The sequence below is a fragment of the Sphaeramia orbicularis genome, chromosome 1 (assembly GCF_902148855.1).
Source record: "Sphaeramia orbicularis chromosome 1, fSphaOr1.1, whole genome shotgun sequence".
Lineage (NCBI taxonomy): Eukaryota > Metazoa > Chordata > Actinopteri > Kurtiformes > Apogonidae > Sphaeramia > Sphaeramia orbicularis.
In genome coordinates, this window is record NC_043957.1 from 659,441 (window position 1) to 674,848 (window position 15,408).

The 15,408-nt window shown below is 40.0% G+C and overlaps 1 protein-coding gene across 1 annotated transcript in view; it reads right to left on the reverse strand.

The window, feature by feature from the left end:
• Positions 1 to 15,408, reverse strand: part of LOC115428136 (voltage-dependent T-type calcium channel subunit alpha-1I-like) — a 432,180-nt gene that overhangs the window by 211,363 nt on the left and 205,409 nt on the right. The window contains 2 exon segments of the mRNA XM_030146986.1: positions 1,339 to 1,837; positions 4,927 to 4,997. Of these exon segments, the coding sequence (XP_030002846.1) occupies positions 1,339 to 1,837; positions 4,927 to 4,997 (570 nt within the window).

Genomic DNA, 15,408 nt, shown 5'->3' on the forward strand with positions numbered 1-15,408 from the left:
TGTGTGTGTGTGTGTGTGTGTGTGTGTGTGTGCGGGTGAGTGGGTGGGTGTGGGTGGGGGGCGGTACTGATTTTTAAACTGATATGTAAAGCACTTTGTGCTACAGTTTTTAATGTATGAAAAGTGCTATATAAATAAAGATTATTATTATTATTATTATTATTATTATTATTATTATTATTATGGATTATGCAAATCACGATCAATAATGAATCGGCTGCATCCGGTGCGTTTTGAATCTAATTAGCAATCGGTCGGATGTTACCGAGCGGTTTCCTGCAGGATTCTTCAAATATTATAAAAACGACGCGAAATACTGAAAAACGGCCAAATTCTGTGGCACTTTTAAGGCTTATTAGCCCCTTAACTGTCTGGCACCGAAAGAGTTAAGCTAAAATAATACAGTGACAGAAAGTTGTTTTTTTTTTTGTTTAGTGGATCAGCTGATGTGACCACATGTAGACTTGTGTCCTGTTGGTTTTTTCACTGCTTACACTGACCAGGAACAGCCTTCCATCTGCACATCGCATCGTAGTTCCTGATGCACAAAGGCCTCACCTCATCTAAATCAGTCTACAGTTTTCTTCTGAACAGGCCCAATTCACAGCCATGTGTCTCCAAAGTCTGGGTCTGTCACGTCATCTGCTGATTCAGAACTAATGTCATGAGTTTTTCCTTATTTCTTACATATAGTTTGGTTACGACATCGACTCTACGCTTAAAAACCAACGAATACTTGTATTGTTTTATGATGAGCTTATTCCAACTGTACAAAGTAAAATGATGTGGTTCTTTTTCACAATAAAAACACATTTTTTCATTTTTTTCTCGCAAATTTATGGCTTTAAAATCTTAGAAACTAGTCGTGTTTTTTTTTTCTTTTTTCCTAAATTTACCAGAGATGTATATTTTTCTTGAGACTTTATGACTTTAATCTTGGAAAACCATTCATCCCTCTACAGCTTGGTTCTTTTTCTTCAAAATATGCTGTCATAAAAATATGTGTAATCAGTTTTGTGTTCATATTATTATGGCTTATGATAAAGAACGGTGGTTTATTGGATCATATTAACAGAACGCTCACTACTGCCAAACACCAACAACAGTAAAAAGACACACAGCCTGTCGAAGCACCTCTATTAAAACTCAAGTATATAGTTAAACACCAAAGTGCCAAATGCTTCGCTCTATAAAAGTGAGCATCACCAGCTCAGGAGGTAAGAATGGTTCCTTTATATGTAGTTTTACGGTTCTCTTCAGCCTGTGGTCGCTGTAAAAACTCAGAACGCTGCGCTAACTTCTACTGTTTCATCTGTGGGTGCACCTCTTGCCACTTACATACTCTGTTTCTTCGTCTAGATCTGCTCTGTCCTTTCGTGCATCGACTTTTGGGTAAACCTCAGTCATCAGACGCGTGTGGGGACCCGGCGCCTTCCCGTTACAATCCCGGTGGTCCGCCCCGAATCCGCTACCGGTCCCGGACCCTCCGACGACTGAGCCCCCCATCCCGGAGCCGCTCCTCCTGCCGGGCTCTGGGTGGACCGGGGGCGGATCTGGAGGCTGTCCGCCGGCCCGAAGCAGCACCGGCAGCTCCAGGGACAGGGCGCGGCGGTCCCTCCGTCCGCCGTAGTGTCTGGACAACAGCACGGCGGGGGGGGGCGGGTGGTGCGGCGGTACAGGATGATGGGAATGTAAAGGGTGGGAGAGGAGCGACTCCTGCTCGGGGGTGTAGGTGTAGGCGTTGGGGGAGCGGGTGCTGTGGACACGGAGGCTGCCCCCCACCAGAGGAGCCCCCCCAAAGCCATAGGTCCTCCGGCCCAGACTGTTTGAACTAGACCTGCACAGACCAAGAGCCCAGGATTCACAAACACAGCATGAAGAAAGAAGTCCTCACCAGAATTCTGTCAACTCTTTCATGCATGAAGCACTTCCTTCACAGAGAACAACTTCCATGTGTGCTCCATCACAAGACGTTCTTTTGGGTTCTTCTCTGAAACTGGTCCTAAAAACAGGACATGGGGCTAAAAATTCAAACCAGATGTAGATGAATGTTATGAAGCAGCTTTGGAAGCACTGTGGGTCTATTTGAAAAAGAAATATTTACTGAGATAAAAGAGAGACTATTTTCCAGATAAAACACATTTTTATATTATTTTATATTATATTTAATACAAAAATCTGCATGTAACATGTTCAAAAGGACACGAAAATTACACACTACTATTTTTTTTTTTTTTAATATCTCTTTATTCTCTCACAGGTGCATTTTGGGAATTGAACTAATTATTCAAGGCAGAGTGTCTGACAAAAATGGCCGCTGTTGCAAAATCATTTGCAATTTATTTGTGTTAAAATGTTCAGGTTCTGTATGTAATGCCAGTGGACACAATGGGTTCCACCCCAAACCTGGAATGAGACTGATGGAAACCCCACATGTGTGGATTAGACAAACCACTAGGATCCACACGTTGAACACAGTGTCTGTATTTAGAGTCTGTAGAAGAGCATTTACACCAGGGGTCTCAAACATGCGGCCCACCAAAGGTTCCAATCCGGCCCACGGGATGAATTTGCAAAGTGCAAAACTTCCACAGTCCAGGCTGTGGAACTCATTTTAGTTCAGGTTCCACATTCAAACCAATATGACCTCAAGTAAAATAATAACATAATAATCTACAAAAAATAATGACTCCGTATTTTCTTCTCGGTTTGATGTGAAAAAAATAATATTACATTATAACTATAAAAAATGACAACTTTGCATTTTTGTCTTTGTTTTAGTGCAAAAAATATTAAATTATGAAAATCTTTCCATTTCCAAACTCTCCTGTACCAATAAAATGTGACTAACCTGAACAAATGTGTCCAACCTGAAATGTCTGTATTAAATTCAGTCCAGTTTGAACTCTTTTCTTCCTGTTCCTCAGTGTTTAGTGTCTTTGCAGATCTGATCCAGAATGAGCATATAAAAATAAGTTGAGGCAGAATATTGTTAAAATTGCACTTAGTTTTCTTGAGAAATTTCAGTTTTTTCAGGTTTTTTACATCTTTTTTGTTTGAATAGTTTATAAAAGTCAGTATTTTCGTAATTTATTGGGGGTTTTTTGCACTAAAACAAAGACACAAATGTGCAGTTGTCATAAATTGCAGGTTCTTCTGTTCTTATTTGACTGGTTGGGTCCACTGCAGATCAAATCAGACTGAATGTGGAACCTGAAAGAACAGCAGTTTGAGAACCCTGGTTTACACGTTTTCACATCTAATGCACTGACATCTACGGAGATTTAATGTCCATATTTGGGTCCTAGTTTTGGACCCAATATTTGATTAAAAATTCACTAATTATGGGATGGCTCAGAGCCAGAGGATAATTTTGTTGCATTTCTCTGAGGTCATCATTAGGTCCATCCTGGGGGAAATCTGTCTACATTTACCTTTGACTATTGGGTCTGAACAGACGGAAAAGTGACAGAAACTAAAATAAACCCAGTTTCAGAGAAGCACCCATTTGTTTACACACCACGGAATTCCACGGAGCCGCAGCAGCAAGAAGTAATGAAGCCGTTTCTGTGTTTGTTGCTGTTGCTGCCGTACTGTGGCTGCCAAGTACCCACAATGCACTGTGCAAACAAACTTTCTGAAAAGTGACACATGGTTTTGGTATGTAAAGAAAAAACAGTGTGATGGAGTACACTTCACACTGCTTCTCTGTGAGGGAAGTGATTCTGGTGCGTAATCACAGACAGACTAACAGACTCGTGATACTTAGGCCCAATCCCACTTCAACCCTTGGCCCCTCCCCTTACCCCTCCCCCTGGGTTTTACGCGTACACGTGAAGGGGTTATGTTCTGATTCTCGATTTAGACAGAGGGGAGGGGCTAAGGCGCAGGGATGTGTAGCCCAAAACAACTTTTTTCAGACCACACTACAAACAGAGGGGTAGGAGAAATGTCCCAGAATTCTGTTTGAATCGTTGGCAAAAGATGGAGGTGAACGCAGCCAAAAAGTGCAGCAGTGACCAAAGAAACACACAAATGTACGCACTTTCTTCGTAATCAACTTTCCGTACTTTCCGCTCTATAAGCCGCTACTTTTTCCCACACACTGTGAACCCGCCGCTCTAAAATGATATGACTAATTTATGTTTTCTGGGCTAACGATCGATCCGGTTGACGAAGAAGGAAATAGAGCTGCTGCACGTAAGCTTGGCATCAATGAAGCGATGGTGAGACGTTGGAGACGGGGTGGGTGTGGCTTATAGTCTGGAAAGTACGGGAATCATTAGATCGGCCGTTTAATGCCGTTTCAATGTGTGATAGATCGCATTTCTACGCTTTATAGTTGATAGACGTAAAAAGATGACCCAAGTCCACGGAACAGAGACGGTTCCAGCTGCTGATGACATGGAGAACACTGTTGGAAACTGAGCTGTCACATCTGTTCGTAGCAGCAGTGATGATGTAACAGGTCGCAAAGGGTTGGCTCATTTCACAGGAGAATGTTTCAACCCTTGCAGCTCCGTTTCAAGGGGTAGTGTCAAGTGCAAAAGGGGGAGGGGCCAAGGGGTGAACTGGGATTGGGTCTTAGGGTATCACTTGAGTTTTACAGATTTGATGAAAAATTAGTGATGAACTGCTTTAAAAGATTAATAACATTACACGTTGAACTGTTGATGAATGGAACCCAGCACGATGAACAGCTGGATATCATTACAATTTACTAGACATAAGATATTAAATACATCCATTTGGTTATTTTTTATGTCAAAAATACAACTAGTTTATTAAAAATGAATGCATGAAAGGGTTAATTCAGTATTTAAAAAAAAAAAAGCAATAAAAGCACAAAATAATTCAACAGGTGTGAGGTTTCCATGTGATGAAGACAAACATCAGCAGGTTGAAGTAAATCTGCTGATGATCTACCTGCGGCTCCATGCAGAGTGTGGGTTGAATGGGCGCCCCCAGTTGTGGTAGTTGGAACTGCGGCCGTGGCGCTGAAACAGACAGCACATCACAGTTAATACAGATATGTTTATTTACCAGGCCGAGCACCGAAGCAACCAAAGCAACCGAAGCAACTGAAGGAAGCAATTTACAACTGACCCATTATTTAGAAGAAAATGTTTTTAACTGCTCATAAAACTCAAGTGTCTATTTTAACACTTTGCCTCAGGAATTGTAAGAATAAACCCGTAAAACAATGCCTGAGAAGGAAATAATCAGACAGACACTTTTAAAGTCTGGTTGAGGTCACAGTTGTAGCCACTGAACTGAATTTCCCATGAATTTTCTGATTTATGTCTTTTGATGTATTCTGTGTTTGACTCTTTTATTTTGGTTTTCATTTATTTTCTGTACAGCACTTTGGTCCACTGCGGTAGTTTTAAAGTGCTTTACAAATAAAGTTGGATTGGATTTGTTTTTGACATATTCTTGTGGTTTGATTAAGAAAAAAAAATATTCAGACACATTTTTAGGTATAAAAATTAAGGATTCTTGATTCTTTTTCCCACAGGCCTCCTTTTTGCTTCTCACTGTCAACAGGGATGATCTCAGTTTCCAAAATGCCTTTGTTATGTATCTCATCTGGTCTCGATCTCGACCCGGTCTCGCCCTGTGCTGGTGTTGGTCTCAACCTGTAAAAGTCCGATAAACTCTGGTCTCAGCTACAACACGAGTGAATGGCACAAAAAAGAAGGAACAACATGATCATCGACCAAATAAAATAAAAATACAAGTAAGTGGAAAATCCTTCTGGTTTTGTTATAGAGAAAAACAAACAGTTCCAGTGTCCCTGTATGTCAGCGTCATGTTGTATGTGGATCAGAACATGTGTGAGGTTGTTCAGGTTCTGTCTCCATGTTCTGGATGCAGATCAGTCTAACTATAGAAGTGGGCGGGACTTTCACTGGAGGAGAACTCAACTAATTCACTCAAAGTCCAAATATGACTTCTGTTAGTGATCAACAGGAACTAAACCAGGGCTGTCAAACATACGGCCCACGGCCCAAATGCGTCCCTCCAAAGGTTCCAATGCAGCCCCTGGGATGAATGTACAAAGTGTATGAGTTCCACAGTCCAGGCTGTGGAACTCATTTTAGTTCAGGTTCCACATCCAGACCAATCTGATCTACAGCAGAAGAACCCACACAAAAGAACTGACTCCATATTTTCTTCTCAGTTTGATGTGAAAAAAATAATACATTATGTGGATAAATAATGACTTCAATTTTTTGTTTTAGTGCAAAAAAACAAAACATTAAATTATGAAAATATTTAGTTTCTGAACTACCTGTAACAATAAACTGTGAATAACCTGAACAAATATGAACAACCTGAAATGTCTAAAGAAAATTAAGCACCACTTGAACTATTTTTTGCCTGTTACTGTTCAGTGTCTTTGTAGATCTGATCCATAATGCACATGTACAGTGGGGCAAAAAAGTGTTTGTTCATCCTCCGGTTGTCCCAGTTCTGCTCCTAAAGATGACAGAGGTCTGGAATTGTCATCAGAGCGACGCTGCAACTATAACAGACAAAAGGAGAAAAACATCCAGGAAATCACACTGTAGGATTTTAAACAATTTATTTGTAAAGTATGGTGTTGCTGTTCTTATTTGACTGGTTCAGTCCACTACAGATCAAATCAGGCTGAATGTGGAATCTGAAAGAACAGGAGTTTGAGAACTCTGAACTAAACTGATATCTGGAACCATTTGCATGTTATAAACCATCAACACATGGACCATTAGAAGGAAAAAATCTGTCAAAAAATAAAAAATGAAAATTTGTGTGTTTGTTTATTTATTTCAAATTAGCATTAAAACCAAACAACAAAAGGATTATATAAAAGAAAGTCCAACATTCCAAAAGGAGCGGGATGAAGTTTGATGTATAACCCCTGCCCCCTCACCCCATCCTTCACCGACCCTAAACTCCTGTCAGATCCCATAAGTAACTCAAAAATCCTACACATATCAGACTAAACTCTGACTATGCAAAAAAACACAAAACTGCTGTACATACCAAGGATCGACTATCCATTTTGTAGCAGCGTTTTCCATAACATTAATAATACACATATTAAAAACAAAAGTACAATATCTGTTTCATAACAGTAATGCACAAAAATAAACTGTCTATGTCTTAGCAGTGATGTACTTATCAAAAATAAACTAAGTCCAATTCATAATAAATACCCACATATATATATATATATATATATATATACATATATATATATATATATATATATATATATATATATATATACATATACATATATATATATATATATATATATATATATATATATATATATATATATATATATATACACACACACAGGGTGGGGAAGCAAAATGTACAATATTTTGAGGCAGGGATTGAAAGACAGTGTATGACCAATTAGTTTATTGAAAGTCATGAGAATTTATTTGCCACAAGAAAATGTCCATAATAGAAAATGTTTTTATTCTATGTGTCCTCCTTCTTTCTCAATAACTGCCTTCACACACTTCCTGAAACTTGCACAAGTGTTCCTCAAATATTGGGGTGACAACTTCTCCCATTCTTCTTTAATAGTATCTTCCAGACTTTCTGGTAATAGTTTTGCTCATAGTCATTCTCTTCTTTCCATTATAAACAGTCTTTATGGACACTCCAGCTATTTTGGAAATCTCCTTTGGTGTGACGAGTGCATTCAGCAAATCACACACTCTCTGACGTTTGCTTTCCTGATTACTCATATGGGCAAAAGTTTGTGAAAAGGTATGGATAATAGTGTTAGGTATGATTATGACATCAGTATATGTTTGGGTTCAAAACAACTGATGTAGTGTCTGCTGAGAAAAAACAACTACATGTTCACTGTACATTTGGCTTCCCCACCCTGTGTGTGTGTGTGTGTGTGTGTGTGTGTGTGTGTGTGTGTATATATATATATATATATATATAAACAGAACAAACGAAGGAAAAAACTCCCTTCAGGATAAAATTTTGTGAAAAATGTAAAACTCGAAATATCTAAAAACTGTTGACAAAATCCGTACATTGTCCTGTCTGCCCTCATGAATGTGATCTGTAGTTTTATCAGAGAAGATAATTGAAGAAATTGTTAGGGCTGTTAGAAAATATCGGTTCTGCAATATATCGCGATATTTAATTTCACGATACTGTATCAATGTTATAAAGTACAGTATGGATATTTTTAGGTGTTTTTTGAAATGCAGATATTTTGGAGGTTCATTTTTGTTTTTTGTTTTTCTTTATTGTTTATATCTGCTTTAATATAATTGAACACTGTTTTATTAAATGATGTTTCTTTGAATCCTCCTAAATGCACTTTTTTCTGTCTGAGTGGCAGATGTTGGTTCCTTTGTTTGGATTGAACTCGAATCCTGTTCTGATGTTAGTTGTGAACTAATAGAATCTGAACATTTGAACAGGATCTGAAACTAAGGTCTGGAAAACAGAGCTGAAACCATTCATCGATTAGGTGCTTGAAGCCAATGCAAAACTTCACGATTCGATTAATTGACTCAATTTGATAGAAGGGAAATATTCAATGTCAGTTTTCCTGAATTGAAGCTTCTTTGTGCATCACAATAAACGTCCATGTGAAACACAACAGTGGAACCAATGTTTAACAGCAGAGAAATGAAGGAAACAAAGCTGCAGATTCAGGAGAACTGTGGTTGAATGATTTTTTTGGATCACTTTGAGTCGATTAGTCGTTTCAGCTCTACTGTAAAACAGAATTTCAGTTTGAACACACTTTGAACATTTTGTGATATAACATTAGATCCTGTTCAGATCAAATACAAATGTGTTTAGTATTTGTGCAGATTTATGCTGTAATTTAATTCTTCCAGGAAAAAAATCTTATAAAAAAAAAAAAAAAAAAAAAAAAAAAAAACCAATAAAAAATTGCCCTCTAAACAGTATCATGATATATTGTATTGTGATTGTAGAATTGTGCTTTGTGTCGTATCTCCAGATTGCTGCTGATCCACAGCCCTACCAGTGAACGCAGAACCTTCCCAGTCACTCATCAGCCGGTGACGTACAAACTCACAGAACAGGCTCCAGTTTCAGCTACAGTGGGTCCGTCCATTACACAAACGTTTGGCTTTCAGGGTCTAACACAGGTCTTAGTGTTAAAAAAAAACAAAGCACACCTGCTCCTGTTGGCCAGTCATGTACGGATGAATAAATCCAGAACAGAGCCGGTCCTGAAGTGTGCTTCTCATCTGCCACTCCAGTGCACTCAACAGGCCGTCATCCACCTTCATACGACGCAGCCCCGACTTACACCAACACAACCAGTTGTGTTTGTTTCCACACGTCTAATCCCCTCAGCGTGAGACCCCTAATTATATGTTTTACCCTGGAAACGTACATGCCATCAGTCAGAGCCTGAGCCGCTGCCATATAAATACACATGTAAACGTATGAGTGAATGCATCTGTCTCTATAGAAACGCTGGTGCTGCTTCCTAATCCTGGTCCACACTGATCTGCACTGCGGAGCGCCCCAGGGAAACATTTACTCTGCATTTGAACCATCATATTAACCCATAAAAACCCACTGCTATTTCTGTGCTAATTCCCAAATAGGCTTTTTCTCAATATTTAACTTTTTGTAAGTGATTTATCACCATTTACTCTACTATTATCCTCTGTATTTTACATTTTATAGGTGAAAATCAGGTATTTTCCCATATTTAATTCACTGATTATGTAAATGTTCATTAAAGCTCTAATTAAAGTTTAGGGTTATTATATCCAAAATAGAGAAATCTGAAGAAAAAGATCAATTTTTCTGCAAAATCTATCACTAACTGAACATAACCCCAGTGTGTCCGTCCGCTGTCACTGATCCCACTGCATGGGTTTGACTGGACAATCACTGCTGTAGACGACATGTTGTCTATTTTATCCTGTTTTGTTCACTTTTGTTCAGTTTGTGGCTTACTTTGTTAATATTACTTATTTTGTTGATTTCTTATTTTTGTTCATTTTCTAAATTACTTTGCCTCGTTTTGTTCATTATGTTCCTTATTTTATTCTTGTTTTAGTGCATTTTTTGCCAATTTTTTTCAACATAATTTATTATTTTGTAGATTTTTTTAAAAATTCAGATTATATTAAAACAAAGAAAACTGAAGGAAAAAGTGTCTTTTTCAGTCAAATGTCTCATGAACTGAACATAAACCCAGTGTGTCCGTCCACTGGCAGTGATCCAACTGCATGGCTTTAGTTTCATTCAGTTTGTGGCTTCTTTTGTTCTTGTTGCTCATTATTTTTGCTCATTTTTTTATTCATTTTAGTGATGGCTTTGGCCGTTTCGGTTCATTTTCTTGTCATTTCTTGTTCTTATTCTCTTTTTTTCTTCATTTCAGTAATTTTTGCTTGTTCTTTCATGTTATTTATCATTTTGTGCATTTTTGGGTCATTTTATTTACTATTTAATATATCTTTAATCAATCACTGTTGTAGAAGATGACGGTGTTTCCATGGTAACTACGGAGCCTCTGAACGTCCAAATATGGTCATATCTGATGACCATGGAAAGATGAAGAACTGTATTTGACACCGGTTATTGACATGTATTGATAGGATCAGTGGAATTAAACAGTTCAGATCGGTGGATGGTTCTGGTGGACGTTTGGGTCTGTATGGGTTAAAAAACTGCCAAGGCCAAATGTTCTGCACTGACAGTGTTCTCCATACTGTGTAGTCCAACGCTGTGGATCTACTGCTACTTTGTCTTCTATCAGATATGAGTGGATGTCGATGGTTACCAGGTTAGAAGTCCATCAAACAGGACCACTGCAGTCTGAAGTGGACCAACAGCTGTGCACCTGTGGGTCTGTGGTGTAGAAGTGGAGTCTGCTGCACCGGTCACTGTCTTATCAGTAGGACTGACTGCACAGCTTTGCTGACTTCAAGTAAAACTACAATTACAAACGCAGTATAAACGAGTCCACAAAGTGAGTGTGAACAGCTATTTAAGCAAGCCAAGCTAAAATAAAGGGATGGGATCCATGCTGAGGACTGACAGCTAAACTTCTCCCACTACGTCTGTGCAGAAAAACTCAAATGCATGTTCTGCAAGTGCCAGAGTTCAGCGTTTGCTCCAGTGGTTGTTTTTATTATTATTATCTATACGATAAAAGGAAGTGGACTCTGTGTGTGTCTCAGCCATCACACTAAATCCACACAGAGCGGACTGCTGCAGTTTGTCCTACTGATGTATTTATGGTCAAAGAACAGACCAGTGAAAACAGCAAAAAGATACGACCAACGTTTTGGGAGATATTAGTGATTTTGAATACAACAGCCTTATAGTCACACAGCTACGCCCAAACGCTTTGGCGGTGACTGCTGGACAAATGCGGTACAACATGCACAAATACACACCGGCATAAAAACGACCACATCCAGAACCTGTAAACATAAAGTGAAATGCAATGATTATGGAAAACATCTGAGATTTTAAAAGGGAAGAGGACTCTGTTAGTGTGTGTGTGTGTCTCACGCATCACAGTTGAATTAAGCAAAAAAAATAATCTTGAATTATGCAAAAGAAAATCTTGAATTAACCAAAAAAATCTTGAATTAAGCAAAAAAAAAAAGAACTTAGCAAAAAAAATTGAATTAAGGAAAAAAAAATCTTGAAGTAAGCAAAAAAACTGAATTAAGCCAAAAAATTGAATTAAGGAAAAAAAATCTTGAATTACGCAAAAAAAAGCTTGAATTAAGCGAAAAACTGAATTAAGCAAAAAAAAATAAATAAAAAAAATCTTGAATTGAGCAAAAAAAATCATGAATTAAGCAAAAAAAAAGAACTAAGCAAAAAAAATTGAATTAAGGAAAAAAAATCTTGAACTTAGCAAAAAAACTGAATTAAGCCAAAAAATTGAATTAAGAAAAAAAAATCTTGAATTACGCAAAAAAAGCTTGAATTAAGCGAAAAACTGAATTAAGCAAAAAAAAATAAATAAAAAAAATCTTGAATTGAGCAAAAAAAATCATGAATTAAGCAAAAAAAAAGAACTAAGCAAAAAAAATTGAATTGAGCAAAAAAAATCTTGAATTGAGCAAAAAAAAAACCCTCTGCCAGTGGAAGCAGTGAAAAGTCTGTTGTTCAGATCGGTGTAAATCAGATTGTGCAGATCTGTCGTCTGTGAATCAGTTCTTCTGTGTCAGTGTCCAGTTCATCTGTAGGTGGTTCAGTCTGATGTTCAGTGGGATCACACATGTGGAACAGACACGACACATACACTGGGTCACATTCAGGGTTCTGCGGTGCATGGTTCTCTGGGTTAATGCGCTCCTTATTCTTTATGCTTCATCAAACACAGTTTATCAGAGTTCCATCAAAGTCTGAATGTAAGTGTGACACACATGGACACGTGACCTGAGAACACACAGGTTCCACCAGGTTCTGTGAGAAGAACTGAGAGTGAACAACTGGGTCCAGAAGAACAGTGTGGAACACAGCGGCACACAAACAGGAACACAACACTGGGTCCAGAAGAACAGTGTGGAACACAGCGGCACACAAACAGGAACACAACACTGGGTCCAGAAGAACAGTGTGGAACACAGCGGCACAGAAACAGGAACACAACACTGGGTCCAGAAGAACAGTGTGGAACACAGCGACACAGAAACAGGAACACAACACTGGGTCCAGAAGAACAGTGTGGAACACAGCGGCACAGAAACAGGAACACAACACTGGGTCCAGAAGAACAGTGTGGAACACAGCGGCACAGAAACAGGAACACAACACTGGGTCCAGAAGAACAGTGTGGAACACAGCGGCACACAAACAGGAACACAACACTGGGTCCAGAAGAACAGTGTGGAACACAGCGGCACAGAAACAGGAACACAACACTGGGTCCAGAAGAACAGTGTGGAACACAGCGGCACACAAACAGGAACACAACACTGGGTCCAGAAGAACAGTGTGGAACACAGCGGCACAGAAACAGGAACACAACACTGGGTCCAGAAGAACAGTGTGGAACACAGCGGCACAGAAACAGGAACACAACACTGGGTCCAGAAGAACAGTGTGGAACACAGCGGCACAGAAACAGGAACACAACACTGGGTCCAGAAGAACAGTGTGGAACACAGCGGCACAGAAACAGGAACACAACACTGGGTCCAGAAGAACAGTGTGGAACACAGCGGCACAGAAACAGGAACACAACACTAGGATGGATCTAGAAACACGCCACAGCTGAACAATGGGATCCTTCAAAAGCCACTGTTGGGAATGTGTGTTATTTAAATGGGTTCTTTTCGGCTCCAACTGACAGAACTCACACCGTCTGACTTCAAAGAACTTAGAACACACTGAGGAGGAGGGGAACAGTGAAGTGGATCAGCCACACCCACTGTTAGAATGCTGCAACCTCAAAGGTAGAACACTGCTGAACGGTTCCTTATTGGAGGTAGAACCCTGCTTTAACGGTTCCTTATTGGAGGTAGAACCCTGCTTTAACAGTTCCTTATTGGAGGTAGAACCCTGCTTTAACGGTTCCTTATTGGAGGTAGAACCCTGCTGAACAGTTCCTTATTGGAGGTAGAACACTGCTTTAACAGTTCTTTATTAGAGTTAAAACACTGCTGAACGGTTCCTTACTGGAGGTAGAACACCGCTTTAATGGTTCCTTATTGGAGGTAGAACACTGCTGAACGGTTCCTTATTGGAGGTAGAACCCTGCTGAACAGTTCCTTACTGGAGGTAGAACCCTGCTGAACGGTTCCTTACTGGAGGTAGAACCCTGCTGAACGGTTCCTTATTGGAGGTAGAACCCTGCTGAACGGTTCCTTATTGGAGGTAGAAACCTGCTTTAACGGTTCCTTATTGGAGGTAGAACCCTGCTGAACAGTTCCTTATTGGAGGTAGAACACTGCTTTAACGGTTCTTTATTAGAGTTAAAACACTGCTGAACGGTTCCTTACTGGAGGTAGAACACCGCTTTAACAGTTCTTTATTAGAGTTAAAACACTGCTGAACGGTTCCTTATTGGAGGTAGAACCCTGCTGAACAGTTCCTTACTGGAGGTAGAACCCTGCTGAACGGTTCCTTACTGGAGGTAGAACCCTGCTGAACAGTTCCTTATTGGAGGTAGAACCCTGCTGAACGGTTCCTTATTGGAGGTAGAAACCTGCTTTAACGGTTCCTTATTGGAGGTAGAACCCTGCTGAACGGTTCCTTATTGGAGGTAGAACCCTGCTGAACGGTTCCCTTTTGGAGGTAGAACCCTGCTTTAACGGTTCCTTATTGGAGGTAGAACCCTGCTGAACAGTTCCTTATTGGAGGTAGAACCCTGCTGAACAGTTCCTTATTGGAGGTAGAACACTGCTTTAACGGTTCTTTATTAGAGTTAAAACACTGCTGAACAGTTCCTTACTGGAGGTAGAACACTGCTGAACGGTTCCTTATTGGAGGTAGAACCCTGCTTTAACGGTTCCTTATTGGAGGTAGAACCCTGCTGAACAGTTCCTTACTGGAGGTAGAACCCTGCTGAACGGTTCCTTACTGGAGGTAGAACCCTGCTGAACAGTTCCTTATTGGAGGTAGAACCCTGCTTTAACGGTTCCATATTGGAGGTAGAACCCTGCTTTAACGATTCCTTATTGGAGGTAGAACCCTGCTGAACGGTTCCTTTATGGAGGTAGAACACTGCTGAACGGTTCCTTATTGGAGGTAGAACACTGATTTTATGGTTCCTTATCGGAGGTAGAACACTGCTGAAAAGTTCCTTATTGGAGGTAGAACACTGCTTTAACGGTTCTTTATTAGAGTTAAAACACTGCTGAACGGTTCCTTACAGGAGGTAGAACACTGCTGAACGGTTCCTTATTGGAGGTAGAAACCTGCTGAACGGTTCTTTATTGGAGGTAGAACCCCGCTTTAACGGTTCCTTATTGGAGGTAGAACCCTGCTGAACGGTTCCTTATTGGAGGTAGAACCCCGCTTTAACGGTTCCTTATTGGAGGTAGAACCCTGCTGAACGGTTCCTTATTGGAGGTAGAACCCCGCTTTAACGGTTCCTTATTGGAGGTAGAACCCTGCTGAACGGTTCCTTATCGGAGGTAGAACCCCGCTTTAACGGTTCCTTATCGGAGGTAGAACCCTGCTGAACGGTTCCTTATCGGAGGTAGAACCCCGCTTTAACGGTTCCTTATTGGAGGTAGAACCCTGCTGAACGGTTCCTTATTGGAGGTAGAACCCTGCTGAACGGTTCCTTATTGGAGGTAGAACCCTGCTTTAACGGTTCCTTATTGGAAGCAGAACCCTGCTTTAACGGTTCCTTATTGGAGGTAGAACCCTGCTGAACGGTTCCTTATTGGAGGTAGAACCCTGCTGAATGGT